The sequence below is a fragment of the Ahaetulla prasina genome, chromosome 4 (assembly GCF_028640845.1).
Source record: "Ahaetulla prasina isolate Xishuangbanna chromosome 4, ASM2864084v1, whole genome shotgun sequence".
NCBI lineage: Eukaryota > Metazoa > Chordata > Lepidosauria > Squamata > Colubridae > Ahaetulla > Ahaetulla prasina.
In genome coordinates this window covers 5,734,309-5,750,000 of record NC_080542.1, presented here as the reverse complement: position 1 = coordinate 5,750,000, position 15,692 = coordinate 5,734,309, and the positions used below count along the sequence as shown (strand labels likewise).

The 15,692-nt window shown below is 48.1% G+C and overlaps 1 protein-coding gene across 2 annotated transcripts in view; it reads right to left on the bottom strand.

Moving 5' to 3' along the window:
• Nucleotides 1-15,692, bottom strand: part of SLC7A8 (solute carrier family 7 member 8) — a 57,936-nt gene that overhangs the window by 3,063 nt on the left and 39,181 nt on the right. Inside the window, exons 4-10 of one of the 2 annotated variants that reach the window (XM_058183926.1) lie at nt 9,298-9,423; nt 8,246-8,399; nt 8,022-8,145; nt 7,428-7,531; nt 4,948-5,044; nt 3,371-3,520; nt 375-552 (exon numbers count right to left, since the gene is read on the bottom strand). In XM_058183926.1, the coding sequence (XP_058039909.1) occupies nt 375-552; nt 3,371-3,520; nt 4,948-5,044; nt 7,428-7,531; nt 8,022-8,145; nt 8,246-8,399; nt 9,298-9,423 (933 nt within the window). Of the gene's footprint in view, nt 1-374; nt 553-3,370; nt 3,521-4,947; nt 5,045-7,427; nt 7,532-8,021; nt 8,146-8,245; nt 8,400-9,297; nt 9,424-15,692 lie in introns of those variants that run through there. The other variant, XM_058183927.1, reaches the window with a different exon arrangement.

The following is a 15,692-nucleotide window of genomic DNA, read 5'->3' as shown; positions in this document are numbered from 1 at the left end:
CAAGACTGGAGGCTGGAGGCATGCCAGGCCCTTCGTCTGCATTATCAGTCTCTGGCTGAGATAACAGGAGATGAGAGGGGCCCGGCTGCGGAGAGGGGGGCGGGCGAGACAAAACACTAGCTCAGAGAGCACCTAGGATGCCACAGTCTATCTCCTCCTCCTCCTCCTCCTCCTCCTCCTCCTCCTCCTCCTCCTCCCTTCTAGCCCTGATGATGTTCTCTGGCTATCAAACTCAGAGATCACCAAGGACCAACACCCCACCCCCCCAGTTCATCCCTGAGCTGCAAATATTCTCTTCCAGAGCAAAAAGCCCCCATCTTCGGCCTATCCTAGCCCTCCCTGCCTGGGTTGTGGGGTGGGGAGGCAACACTCACCGACCAAGGTGTTGAAGAACGGGGGCTTGTTCTCCCAGTGGACGCCCAGGAAGTAGACGGGCACCCCTGTCAACATGATGGCCAAGCCGATGCCACAAACCAACGGTTCCGACCACAAGCTGAAGACCAAGAGAAAGGCCCAGAAGAGCAGATAGATGATCGGGAAGAACAGGCTCACCTGTGGGGGGGGGGGGAAGAGAAATGGGTTGAACCTATAGACCTTAACATCATCATCCTCTTTTAATGACCCTATCATCCCTTGCCGGGTGGAATCTGACAATTGAATGGAGCTGAGCGTTTACTGGCTGGATGCCTTTCCTGTTGCCAGGGCGGAGTTTTGTTCGGCAGATATATTCTCACTGTGCCCAGAGAGAGAAATATCTGCCTCTACCTAGGATTGAACTCGTAGCCCCCTGTATGTGAGGCAAGAGCTGCACCTCTAGGCCACCGCACCGCTCAGCCTTAACCATAGGATCATCCTCTTATAATGACCCATAATCCTTTGTGGGGTGGAGTTGGGGCAACTGAATGGAGCTGAGTGTTTACTGGCCGGATGCCTTTCCTGTTGCCAGGGTGGAGTTTTGTTCAGCAGGTATTTTCTCATTGTGCCCAGAGAGAGAAATATCTGCCTCTACCTAGGATCGAACTTGCAGCCTCCTGTATGTGAGGCAAGAGCTCTATCTCTAGGCCACCGCACCGCTCAGCCTTAACCATAGGATCATCCTCTTATAATGACCCATAATCCTTTGCGGGGTGGAGTTGGGGCAACTGAATGGAGCTGAGTGTTTACTGGCCAGATGCCTTTCCTGTTGCCAGGGTGGAGTTTTGTTCAGCGGGTATATTCTCATCGTGCCCAGAGAGAGAAAGATCTGCCTCTACCTAGGATCGAACTCACAGCCTCCTGAACCTAGACCGTAATGCCAGGAATGCTCTCGACAAGCATTCCTGAGAGGAAGAGATCCCTATCCCCTATCTCACTTTCTCTGGTACAGGTGGTCCTCGACTTACAACTGCAACAGAGCAACAAAATTTCCGTGGCTGAGCGAGACAGCGGTGAAGTGAGTTGCGCCCCATTTTAGGACCTTCCTTGCTCCAGGTGTGAAGGGATTTCGCTGGCGTTGTTAAGCTAGTTGGCACGGTTGTTCGGTGAACCTTGGCTTCCCCTTTGATTTGGTTCGTTCGGAAGGTTGCAAACAGGGAATATGTGACACAGTCAGTCATTCACAGTCAGCAAGGCTTGTCCAAACAGTTTTTCAAAGGAATGTTTTCTCAACACAGACCTTATCTCGTTTGGCAAGCTGCCACGTAACTTGTTTCCAACCGCAGTACAAGGCCAAACTTGGCACAGAGCTTCTCAGAGTCACGGAATGAACGAATTGTTTCCTGCAAAAGCCCCCTCCCTCTTCGCCCCTCTTTTGTTTCCTATGGGAGGGGCCAATCACCTCCAAGGCGTGGCTTTACTCCTGAGTCGACCCTGCTTTCTCAGTTGTTCTTGTCTTCTGGCAGCTCTGCACATGCGCACACTGGGAACAGGCTCCAGCTGTTCCTCTGCCTCGCTGCTGTCTAGCTCCCTCTCTGCCACCGACGCAGAGCCCTCGTCTGAGCTTTCCCCAGCCCCCAGGACTGGCCCACGTTCCTCCCCAACCTCCTCACTGTCTGACTCTGCTGCCAGCTCTGCTGGCGGGTCACAACGAAAACAGTCGTGAGTTGCTTTTCTCAGTGCCGTGACCACTTAAAACAGTCACTAAATGAAAGATTGTAAATTGAGGACTAGCTTCCAGCATGTTCCCCGTTACTCTGTACAAGCCAGGATCTCTAATTTAGACCTTACAAGCTCATGTAGCAGAAGAGAGGAAACCCGGACAGGTGACAATCAGTGTATTAAAATTAAAAATCCGATTTTTAGCTTCTTTTACCATGCCGCTGCGTATGTCTATTTGGAAATATATCTCACAGCCCGCAGAAAAACTCATTTCCAAATAAATGTTTAGGAGAGGGCTAAAAATCCTATTTTTAGTCCTTTGGCTTCAAACATTTTCTGAATTGCAAAAAAATGCATATATTAACTTTAAACCCACCCACCACCCAGTGATGGGTTTCAAATTGTTTTTTACTACCGGTTCTGTGGGTGTGGCTTGTTGGGCGTGGCATAGCTTGGTGGGCGTGGCAGGGGAAGGATACTGCAAAATCGCGATTCCCACCCCACTCCAGGGGAAGGATACTGCAAAATCCTCATTCCCACCCCACTCCAGGGGAAGGATACTGCAAAATCCTCATTCCCACCCCACTCTGGGGTAAGGATACTGTAAAATCTCCATTCCCACCCCACTCCAGGGGAAGGATACTGCAAAATCCTCATTCCCACCCCACTCCGGGATAAGGATACTGTAAAATCTCCATTCCCACCCCACTCCAGGGGAAGGATACTGCAAAATCCTCATTCCCACCCGACTCCGGGGGAAGGATACAGTAAAATCTCCATTCCCACCCCACTCTAGGGAAAGGATACTGCAAAATCTCCATTCCCACCCCACTCCAGGGGAAGGATACTGCAAAATCCCCATTCCCTCCCAATCAGCTGGGACTCGGGAGGCAGAGAATAGATGGAGGCAGGTCCAGTCAGACTTTTTACTACCGGTTGTCCGAACTACTCAACATTTCCGCTACCGGTTCTCCCGAACTGGTCAGAACCTGCTGAAACCCCACCTCTGCATCCCCCCCCCCAAAAAAACCTTTAAAGCTCAAAGTTTTAACCTGTGGTCTTGCTTTTCTATATAAAACTTAAGGCTGGTGGGAAAAAAATTAGGCCAACCGTGATCAATGTGGCTCTGAAAAATCCTAAAATATTTTCTGCCGGGTATAAAAGTATTAATTTTTAGGCTCTGCAAGAGTTTTGGTTTCCATGTTTTGAGGATATATAGCAGTGAACTCACCGGTTTCCTTGTTTCTGAGGAATTACGGGCGGGTACTGTTTGGGGTCTCGGGAGGGTCCTTACCTTGATTGGACGAGGTCGATTGGGTTCGCGCCAGCGGAGGACGACCTGCCCAGCCACTGTCACTCCGTAGAAGAGGTAGTTGATAAAACCGACGTAGTTGATCAGCGTATATATGTCACTTGTGACCAGCATAAGCAAGGTTGACAGGCACTACCAGAGACAACGTGAAGGAAATGAACCGACGGGTGACAAAAAAACGACTTGACAAAATTGGACAACTCTCCCGCAACAGGCAGCCACATCAGTATTCGTCAACCTCGGCAGCTTTTTTTTTTTTTTACTTTTAAAAGCATTTTTTTTTTATTGAAAGAGTTTTAAAAAACAAAAACATTTCCCCCCTTTTTCCCCCCTCCCTCCCCCCCCCCCCGGCTTCCCGGGTCAATCACAAGGTATTGTTATACATAAACCAAACATAGAATAAAATTTTCCCTTCCAATCCAAATAACCCAAAGCTTTTCATCTCCCAACCCCCTCCCCATTACATAAAATAACTTTCTAACTATTCAAAGGCAATCTGATATTTCTTAATCTGATATCTGTTTCTTAATCAGTCATCTGTACCTCTTGGTTGTAAAAAAAATGCTTTTAAAAGCCTGTGATGATCAGGCAACTCAGCTGGGATCGCCAGAGGGGGAAAAAAAAAAGCTTTCAAAAGCCTCCTCTGGTGACCCCAGCTGAGTTGCCCGATCGCCAGAACCTTTTAAAAACATTTTTTTCTACAAGCTCTTCCGCCAAAGAGTTGTAAAAAAATGCTTTTAAAAGGTTCTGGCGATCAGGTAACTCAGCTGGGATCGCCAGAGGAGCCTTTTGAAAGCTTTTTTTTTTAATACAACCTCTTCGGCCAAAGAGGTTGTAGAAAAAAATGCTTTGAAAGGGTTCTGACGATCCTGGCTGAGCCGCGCGATCACCAGAGGCTTTTTTTTTTAACTTTTAAAAGCATTTTTTCGGCGGAAGAAAAAATGTTTTTAAAAGTAAAAAAAAAAACACCCTCTGATGATCGCGCGGCTCAAGTGGCCATGGGAGCGGGGCAGGGATTTTTGCTACCGGTTCTCTGAACCACCTACCGCTATTGCTACTGGATTGGGCGATCCGGTCCGAACCGGGAGCATTTCACCCCCGAGGTGGACTTCAATTCCCAGAATTCCCTCTCCCAGTCATCTCGATAAGCTGTAGGGGGGGGGTTGCCCCTGTGACTATGTAGGACGGATATGGAGGAAGCGAAATGCCAGTTTGCAAGAACACAAGGGGCTGATCAGATGAAGACAGAGAGCCAAAACTCATTGGAAGCTTCACGTCGCAATAAACAAGGACATACATTCAATTTCGCAGCTATTCAGATTGTCGGCCGAGCAGGTACAAAAACAGCCTGGGAAATAATTTGAAGCCTGGGAAACAGACCCCGAGTGCTGATTTACCACCAGCTTATCAAGTACTTAGGGACTTTGCCGACTGGGGAATTCTGGGAGTGGAAGCCCACCCAATCTTCAAGCCGCCGAGGTAGACAAACCCCGCAGGTTCTCGTTGGATCCCACCCGCGTGGGATCTCCCCTGCCTTCATTTCTCTACCGATGACTCACGGTGAAAAGTAGGGCAGGTATCGGAGTGCACCTTCGGATGTGGATCATTGCCAAGACGCTGGGGAGATGCCCTTCGCGGGCGCCAGCGAAAAACAGCCTGAGGAGGAAGGGAAAATAATATCGCGAAAAAGAAAACAATAGCAAGCGGAGACAAGATATGATTGGTGTGGTTTCTAATCAGCACGGGGCAGCTCTGTTGCTTTGAACACAGCTTATTCATGCTCCTTTGGTTGAAATAATTTAAGGACAACAGCCTTCCCTAGACAGCTCACGAAGATAAAAATCACCCAAGCTGCCAGCATCAACAATTAAAGCGTAGCCCCAGGGTGCTAAAACCAGAGATCCGATTCTCTGAGCAATAGATCTCCTTCGGGGAGGAAAGAAGAATGAAATACAGATAGTCCTCGACTTATGACAGCAATCGGGATGGAAATTTTGGCCGAAAAGCAGTGCCGTCCTTAAGCGGATCGGCAGGTGACCAGGATCCAATTTGATGATCGTTTTTATTGTGGTCGTTAAGCCAATGGTTAGGTGAGGGACACTCGCGCTGGTTTTTAGGGTGTATCCTTGGAGCTCTCCAAAGGCGGAACGAGATTAGATGAACAGAGTTGGAAGGGACCTTATAGGTCATCTAGTCCAACCCCCCGCCTAAGCATGAGACCCTACACCATTCCTGACAAGATGGCAGTCCAGTCTCTTCTTGAAAGCTTCCAATGATGAAGCTCCCACAACTTCCGAAGGCAACTTCTGTTCCATGGATTGGTTGTTCTCACTGTCAGAAAATTCCTCCTTATTTCTAGGTTGAATCTCTCCTTGTTCAGTTTCCATCCATTATTCCTTGTCTGGCCTTCCGGTGCTTTGGAAAATAGCTGGACCCCTTCCTCTCTGGGGCAGCCCCTCAAATATTGAAAGATGCTATCATGTCTGCGCTGGTCGTTCTCTTCACTGGACTAGCCGTGGCCAGGTCCTGCAACCGTTCATCGTATGTTTTAGCCTCCAGTCCCCTCATCATCCTGGTTGCTCTTCTCTCCACTTTTTCTAGAGTCTCAACATCTTTTTTTATAGCGTGGGGACCAAAACTGGATGCAGGACTCTAGGTGTGGTCTTACTAAGGCTTTCTAGAGTGGTGTTAGTCCTTCACTTGATCTGGATTGTATCCCTCTGCCCGCACACTACTGGCTCATATTTAACGGATTGTCCACTAAGACTCCAAGATTCCAAATCTTTATTGTCAGTGCACAATGTATGTACAATGAGATTGGTTTATCTCCCTCAGAGCACTCCTCTCCAACACAATACAACTCACAGTGAAGATAAAAAATCCCTAACCCAATAAATCTGCACTACTATTAATCTTCTCATTGTTCCCACCACCCATCTCCTTCCACTTATGGCTGTATGACTCTAACCTTGTTGCTGGTATCCTTACGATTTATATTGATATTGATTGTTTCCTGATCGCTTATTTGTACCCTACGACTATCATGAAGTGTTGTACCTAAGAATTGTTGATGAACGTATTTTTTTCTTTTATGTACACTGAGAGCATATGTACCAAAGACAAATTCCTTGTGTGTACAATCACACTTGGCCAATAAAAAATTCTCTTCTCTTCTCTTCTCTTCTCTTCTCTTTTCTTCTTTTCTTTTCTTTTCTATTTCTATATTCTATTCTATTCTATTCTATTCTATTCTATTCTATTCTATTCTATTCTATTTTCTTCTTTTCTTTTCTATTTCTATATTCTATTCTATTCTATTCTATTTCTATTTCTATTTATTTCTATTCTATTCTATTCTATTCTATTCTATTCTATTCTATTCTATTCTATTTTCTTCTTTTCTTTTCTATTTCTATATTCTATTCTATTCTATTATCATATTCACAAAACACCCAGTCCTATTGCACCAGTGTGAACATGTTACAGGTTGCGCCAGCCCTATAGTCCATCATACTACGTAGTTATGATGTTATTTCTCATTCGGAAGTCTGACAGCCCACAGATAAAAACTGTTCTTTGTTTGGCTGGCTACTCTTCTATATCTCCTTCCTGATGGTAGGAGGGTAAAGAAGTGGTGACCAGGGTCAGAGCTGTCTCTGAGAATTTTTCCTCGCTCTTCTAAGGCAGCGAGCCCTAGCGGTCTCATCTAGTGGTCTCAGGGGACAGCCCACGATGTTTTGTGCTGTGCACTGTGAGATCCCGCTCACAGTGACTGCTATTAAGCCTGGTTTCACCTAGTCTGTATGTGTGTACTTTGCGTTTTTCTTGCCTAAGTGTTAAGACTGGATTTTTCTCTACCTTGAATTTCATTTTGTTAGAGAGGGCCCGGTGTGCGAGTTTGTCGAGATCCCTCTGGATCTTGAATGTATCACCTTAGGGTGTTGGCTATTCCTGCCAGCTTAGTATCATCCGCAAATTGAACTGTGATCAAGGTTGGGAACTCCGCCCTGTGGGTTGGAGGTCAGGTATATCTACTCACCTGGAGGAAGTAAACAGGGAGCCGTTGACGCCTCCAAAGGTGGAGAGGGCCACAGAGATAGGCATGATCCAAGCCATCACCCCTAAGAGTTTCTCCCCAAATGTCTGCAGAGAAAGAAATGAGGAGATGTTAGAACTGGGGTCAGCAACCTGCAGCTCTGGAGCTGAATGTGGCTCCGGAGCCGCATGTGGCTCTGGAGCTGAATGTGGCTCTGGAGCCGCATGTGGCTCTTTCACCCCTCCGCTGTGGCTCCCTGTCACTCAAAATATGCGTCACCAACCACCAATGTGCGACACCCGCCGGCATGTAATTTATTGAGCTTTTCAACCCCCGGTCAGCCAACCATGGATAAATCCAAGAAAAGAAAAGTTTCAGAAGAAAACAGGAACATTTAATTCAACTACATATGCTAGTTTTGTAGCCGCTCAAGAAATCGTCAGGTACGGGAAAGGTTTTGTGGCTCCCGGTGTTTTCTTTTCTGTGGGAAACAGGTCCCAATGGCTCTGTGAGTGTTTAAGGTTGCAGACCCCTGCGTTAGGAGGTCAATTTGCTGGGAACCCAAGAGGAATCTCAACGTCATTTATGGAGACTCACCACCGCCACAGCGTTGGAGGCCAGAAGCTCCTGGGGGGACATGGCCGTGACATAGGCCACGTTGGCGAAGACGTAGACAAAGGTCACCAGGGGAATAGAGATAAAAATGGCTCGAGGCAGGTTCCTGTGGGGTTGAGGAAAGAGTTGAGGTGGTGGAAAGTAGAGGGTAGATCGAGGTGAGCCTTCTCCATCTCTCGCGCCACCCAGGGGAGGCTCTTACTCACTTGTATGGGTCCACCAACTCTTCGGTGACGTAGTTGAGGAAGTTCCAGCCTCCGTAAGCAAACGATCCTTGTAAGAAGGCCAGAGCGACCAGTCCCACATTTGGAGTTTGAAAGAACTCGAAGGCATTTTTGGGTTCCAGCCAAAAGTACTCTCCTACGTCAAGGACGACACCAAAGAAAACAAGTCATGATGGGAGGTCTCTTCTCTTTAATCCCCCTTCCCAAACCAGGTGTTATCTCCCATTCTCCTCCTTCCCCAGTCCCGCCTTGTAAATCCAACCAACCCAAAATGCCATCTGTGTGTCCCCCCATCACACCGTTCACACCTTTGCAAACCTCTCCACCTCCAATACGGCAGGAGAAATACAGAATACAAGAGTTGGAAGGGTCCTTGGAGGTCTTCTAGTCCAACCCGCTGCTCAAATAGAGGTCTCCAACCTGGGCACTTTACCACCTGTGGACTTCAACTCCCAGAATTCCTCAGCCAGCATTCTGGGAGTTGAAGTCCCCGAGTCGTAAAACGGCCAACATTGGAAACCCCCATTTTATGACTTGTGGACTTCAACTCCCAGAATTCCTCTGCTAGAATTCTGGGACTTGAAGTCCACGAGTCGTAAAGCAGCCAAGGTTGGAAACCCCCATTTTACCACCTGTGGACTTCAGCTCCCAGAATTCCTCTGCCAGCATTCTGGGAGTTGAAGTCTCCGAGTCGTAAAGTGGCCCAGATTGGAAACCCCCATTTTACCACCTGTGGACTTCAACTCCCAGAATTCCTCTGCCAGCATTCTGGGAGTTGAAGTCCCCAAGTCGTAAAGCAGGCATGGTTGGAAACCCCTGTTTTCTGACTTGTGTACTTCAACTCCCAGAATTCCTCTGCCAGCATTCTGGGAGTTGAAGTCCCCGAGTCGTAAAGTAGCCCAGGTTGGAGACCCCTGCCCTCTACCATTCCAGACCATTCCAGGCTGTCCAATCTCATCTTTAAAACCTCCAGCAAACATGAACACCCACCAACTTCGGAAACGACACACTCGGTTGGATCTGACAGGTCTCACCTTTGCAAATTTGCACAATTCCCATGATAATGATCAAGGCCAGAGCCAGCAGCTTCCCAGCGGTGAAGATATCCTGGACACGGGTTGCCCAGCGCACGCTGGCACAATTCACCCATGTCAGTAGCACTGCGGAGAAGCAAGGAAGACCGTGAAGAAGGCACCGCACCCGCTGACCTCACCTTCTCCCGACCCAACCCGACACTTTACAACCCAAACTCTTTCCGACTCGTGAAGCAAAACAAAGTTGAGATCATTCCTGAGAACATTTTATTGAGAGAAAGATAAATCCTGTCAAAGACTACTTCAGCTTTAATTGCAATAATACTAGAGCAATCAACAGATTTAAACTTAATGTCAACCGCTTTAATCTAGATTGCAGAAAATATGACTTCTGTAACAGAATCATCAGTGCTTGGAATACTTTACCTGACTCTGTGGTCTCTTCCCATAATCCCAAAAGCTTTAACCAAAAACCATCTACTATTGACCTCACCCCATTGCTAAGAGGACCATAAGGGGCGTGCATAAGCGCACAAACGTGCCTATCGTTCCTGTCCTATTGTTTTTCTTCTCTTTTTCCTATATATATATATATGTTTATACCTCCTAATATTTACTCATATATGTGTTTATATACTATATAACCTTTCTGTATGATACTTACCGTATATACTCGAGTATAAGCCGAGTTTTTCAGCACATTTTTTGTGCTGAAAAACGTCCCCTCGGCTTATACTCGGGTCTATACGGCTTATACTCGAGTTTTGTTTTTTAAGCCCTCGGCATACTCGAGTATATACGGCTTATACTCGAGTTTTTTTCTTTTTTCACATTTTGCGGACGGAAGCCCTGCCGGTGCAGTGAGAGGGCGGGCGGGGAGCCGCCAGCCTTCTCAGCTGAGGAGGAGGTTTCAACCGGTAGGTGCCTCATTTCCCACCCTCGGCTTATACTCGAGTCCCCAGTTTACCCCAGTTTTTGGGGTAAAATTGGGGACCTCGGCTTATACTCGGATCGGCTTATATTCGAGTATATACGGTACATATATTGCTGTGACAAATAAATAAATAAATAAATAAATAAAAAATAAAATGCTTGTAGATTACAAGATTACAGAGTTGGAAGGAACCTTGTAGTTCATCTAGTCCAACCCTTCACCCTCCCACCCAAGAAAGAGACCCTACATCATTTCTGACAAGTTGGCAGTCCAATATCTTCTCGAAAGTCTCCAGAGATGAAGCTCCCACAACTTCCGAAGGCAACTTCTATTCCATCCCTGTCAGAAAATTTCTCCTTATTTCCAGGTTGAATCTCTCCTCGATCGGTTTCCATCCATTGTTCCTTGTCTGGCCTTCGGGTGCTTTGGAAAATAGCTGGACCCCCTTCCTCTCTGTGGCAGCCCCTCAAATATTGGAAGATGCTATCACGTCTCCCCTGGTCCTTCTCTTCACTAGACTAGCCATGTTCCTGCAACTGTTCATCGTATGTTTTAGCCTCCAGTCCCCTCATCATCCTGGTTGCTCTTCTCTGCACTCTTTCTAGAGTCTCGACATCTTTTTTTTATAGCGTGGGGACCAAAACTGGATGCAGGACTCTATGTATGGTCTTACTAGGGCTTTCTAGAGTGGTGTTAATCCCTCACTTGATCTGGATTGTATCCCTCGGTTAATGCAATTTAGGATTGCGTTGGTTTTTTGGGCTGCTACCGCACACTGTTGGCTCATATTTAGCTGGTTGTCCACTAAGACTCCAAGATCCCCCTCACAGTTACTACTATTAAGCCTGGTTTCACCCAGTCTCTATGTGTAACTTTTGGGTTTTTCTTGCCTCAGTGTAAAACTTGACTTTTTTCTATATTGAATTCCATTTTGTTAGAGAGGGCCCGGTATTCGAGTCTGTCAAGGTCCATCTGGATCTTGAGCCTATCTTCTAGGGCAGCGATGGCGAACCTTTTTGCCATCGCGTGCCAAAAGCAAGACGAGCACGGGGGGGACGGGGGGGTGTTGCGCGTTTGCCCACACCCATAATTCTATGCGCCCAGCCCCTGCGCATGCACGCACAACACACCCCGCCTGCGCTCTCCCTGCTTTTGGCCCGGTGGGCCCGGTGGGCCCGTTTTTTTGCTTTCCTCAAGCTCCAGAGCCTTTCTAGGAGCCTGGGGAGGGCTGAAAACAGCCTCCCCCCCTTGAGGTCCCCCGGAGGCCTGAAACAACCCATTTGCCAATTTCCAGTGGGACCAGAAGTTGGCAAATGGGCCGTTTCCAGCCTCTGGAGGGCCTCGGGGGGTGGGGGGGAAGGCCGTTTTGGCCCTCCCAAGGCTCCTAGAAAGGTTCTGGAGCTTGGGGAGAACAAAAAATGGGCCTTTCCCACCCCCCCAGGCCCTCTGGAGGTAGGGCCTGGTGGGTTCTCTACTGCCAGTGGGCCCTACTGCCTGTTTCCCTACTGCCGGTGGGCCCAGAAGGTCCAAAAATCAACTGGCTGGCACGCCCATGCGTGCTGGAGCTGAGCTGACATGCGTACCAATATGGTTAAGCGTGCCATCACGGTTCTAGGGTGTTAGCTATTCCTGCCAGCTTAGTAGCATCTGCAAATTTGCTGAGTTCCCTTTCTATTCCCTCATCTAAGTCGTTTATAAAGATATTGAAGAGTTAAGGCTTAAGACGGAACCCCACTGCTTACTCCTCCCCATGTAGACGTAGACCCATTAAGGACTACTTGTTGAGTACGGTTTGTCAGCCAGTTGCGAATCCATCCGGTAGTGACGCTATCTATCCCACTTTTTTCTTGCTTAGCAAGAAGTAGGTTGTGATCTACTTGAACGCCTTGCTGAAGTCTAAGTATATTATGTCCACAGTCAGTTTGGTATCCTCCGCAAATTTGGTTTAAGTTCCCCTTCTAGTCCTATTGTAGACTCCAAAGATGGCTCCCTGCTTAGTGACAGTCAACGCCATTTTGCGCCCAGTTTTATAACTCAGGTTCTAATTTGTAAGTCTACCACCATCTTACGGCCTTCCGCGTTGCAAGCAATGCTGGACTTTCAGCCATTTGATTTACTGTCTCTTCGACGTTACGACGGCACCGAAAACAATGACCGATGACCGTTTTTCGCACTTACGACCGTTGTTACAATGTTTTGCGATGTCAGCGTTGGTGAGTTAATTCACTTGTGTGCCTTAATTCACTTGGAAGCAAACATAATGGCATTGCACACAGTCCTTGATTTACCGCTGTTCGTTTAGTGACGGTTTGAAGTTACGACGACACTGGAAAAAGTGACTTGGGACCGTTTTTCACACTTACGACCGGTCTGTCAGGAAGCTCAGCTAGCTCTGTAAGTTTTGCGACGTTATTACAGGTAGTCCTCGACTTATAATGGTTGGCTTAGTGACCGTTTTAAGTTACGATGTCCCTGAGAAAAGGGAGCTATGACCGTTTTTCACTCTTACGACCATGGCAGCCTCCCCAGGGTCACGCGATTGACATTCGGATGCTTGACAACTGACTCGCATTTATGACGGTTTGCCCATGAATCCCCTGACAAACAATTGGGGAAGCCCGCTTCACTTAACAACCGTGTGGCTAATTTAACGACTTGGAGTGATTCACTTAACGAAGTGTGACAAGTAAGGACGTAAAATGGAGCGGAATTGACCTATTCACTTTCTTAGCAAGGGAAATTTGGGGGCTCAGTTGTGGTCGTAAATCGAGGACTTATCTGTAAGGGGGAAGGGTGCAGTTAAAATCTGTTTACGATCCTTCAAAGGGCAAAAATGTATTGGCCGAATGCAATAACTCCCAGCACCCAGTGATCGGCTATTCCTTCCAACCTTCCAGAAATCAGCAGCATTAACAGAATCACAGAGTTGGAAGGGACCTTGGAGGTCTTCTAGCCCAACCCCCATGCTCCAGCAGGAGACGCTCCAGGTAGTCCTCGACTTACGACCGCAACCGAGCCCAACATTCCTGTCGCTCAGTGAAACACTTGCGAAGCGAGTTTGGGCCCGTTTTACGACCTTTCTTGCCACTGTTGTTAAGCGAATCACCGCAGACGGTTAGCTAGTCGCACGGTTGTTCTGTCTCTCTCTCTCCTGGACTTTGCTCGTCGGAAGGTCGTAAAAAGGGGATCACGTGACCCCGGGACACTGCGACCGTCATAAATAGGAACACGTGCCAAGCATCTGAAATTCTGACTCCGCAATCACGAGGATGCGGCAACGACCGTAAGTATGCGAAACGGTCCGAAGGCGCATTTTTTTTTAATTTGCATTTATATCCCGCCCTTCTCCGAAGACTCAGGGCGGCTTACACTATGTCAAGCAATAGTCTTCATCCATTTGTATATTATATACAAAGTCAACCTATTGCCCCCAACAATCTGGGTCCTCATTTTACCTACCTTATAAAGGATGGAAGGCTGAGTCAACCTGGGGCCTGGTGGGACTAGAACCTGCAGTAATTGCAGGCAGCTGTGTTAATAACAGACTGTCTTACCAGTCTGAGCCACAGAGGCCCTATTTTTCAGTGCCCTTGTAACGTTGAACAGACACTAAAGCAGGGGCGCCAAACTCAAGGCCTGCAGGCCGAATCCAGCCTGCGATGTGGTTAGGGGGTCAGTGGTGGGTTTCAAATTTTTTTTTACTACCGGTTCTGTGGGTGTGGCTTGGTGGGCGTGGCATGGTGGGCGTGGCAGGGGAAGGATACTGTAAAATCTCCATTCCCACCCGGCTCCAGAGGAAGGATACTCTAAAATCCCCATTTCCTCCCAATCAGCTGTTACTCGGGAGGCAGAGAATAGATGAGGCTGGGGCCAGTCAGAATATTTACTATCGGTTCTCCGAACTACTCAAAATTTCTGCTACGGCCTTCCCCCCCATACGCTTTGCTTGTACGCCCGGCGTCAAAAACATGCCTAAACAGAATAGCATAGAACTGGGGTGGGAGGGGCCACTCGTGATTGCCGCTACCGGTTCGGGCAAACCGGTATGAACCGGCTGAATACTAATATTAAGGGGCGTGCATAAGAGCACCAGCGTGCCTACCGTTCCTGTCCTAATGTTCCCTTTAGTTGTATTCATTTTATGTTTTCAATGGATGCTTATATATATTATTTAATATGTATTTGACAAAATGAATTAAATAAAATAAAATGCATAAATAAATACCACCTCTGGATGTAATCAGATCTAGCCCATGGGGCCATCTTGGAAAATGTAATGGGCCAGCCCGCCTCGCTTCAGCCCAGTCCAACCAATATCAAAGAGGCAACATCGGGCCAGCGTAGCTTTGGCCCGGTCTATCCAGTGTGAAGAGGAAACATGCCAGCTGTTTGGGGAGGGGCGTCAAGCTGGCCACACCCACCCAGCCGGCTACGCACGCATGCCCCCCCCCCAAAGTCAACCACAACTCAATGAAATTGAGTTTGCCACCCTGCCCTAAAAACCAACTGTCATAAGTCAAGGACGACCAGTAGACCATCCTGACCAAACAGCTGTCCAGTTCTCTTCTTAAAATCCTCCACATCTGGTGGCAGGCAGTTCTGCCGGCCAGTCGTTCTCAGTTTCGGGAAATTTCTCCTTAGTTCTAAGCGGCTTCTCCCCTTGATGAGTTTCCACGCATTGTTTATGAGTTCAGTAACCCGCCGTGAAGGCTGTAACCTCAGGTTATATCTCATCGTCGGGCCATATGGAAAAGAAAGTCCCAAGGCCTTTCGACGGTGCCTTGATGTCACCGTTGTCCGAGGGAACGAAAACAGCAGCAGACAAACCTGCAGCAGTGACCTATTTGGCCTAAGGCCACCGGGCATGGAAAACATCCCGTCTGCAGACAACCTGACCTCTGGGGCTCTTGCACGCGCAAAGAGCCGTCCATCTGAGACGGGATCAACAGAAACTCAAATTTCTTGCGTCACCCTGGCGAAGAAGGACGACCGAGCAACAAACAAACCGCAGCTTGTTCCTTCTTGTCGCCTTTACGACCACGCAGGGCAGGGAAAGATTAGCCAGAGGTGTAAACGCAGGAGGAGTTTCCTCATCTTTGGGAACCGTCGTTCGGCGGTGTGAAAGCTCAGCGTATCATTTTTAGTCAGCCGGAAATCTGACGTTCGGGTCGGCGATTCGTTTAGTGACTGCCCGATGGGAAGATGGGACCAATGATGACCGGGTTTTTTTTCCTCACGCACGCGGCCGAGTGTGGCGGCAGCCCCGTGAACACGTGATCGAAATTCGGAGGGCGCTTGGGAACTGACTCATATTTAAGACGGTCGCAGTGGGCCGGGATCACGTGATCCTCTTTTTGTAACCTTCTGACAAGCCAGATTGACTGAGCAACCGTGTTAGTTGCTTAACGAGTCACTTCACAATTGTGGGGGAGAAAGGTCGTAAAAAGGGGGCAAAGCTCGC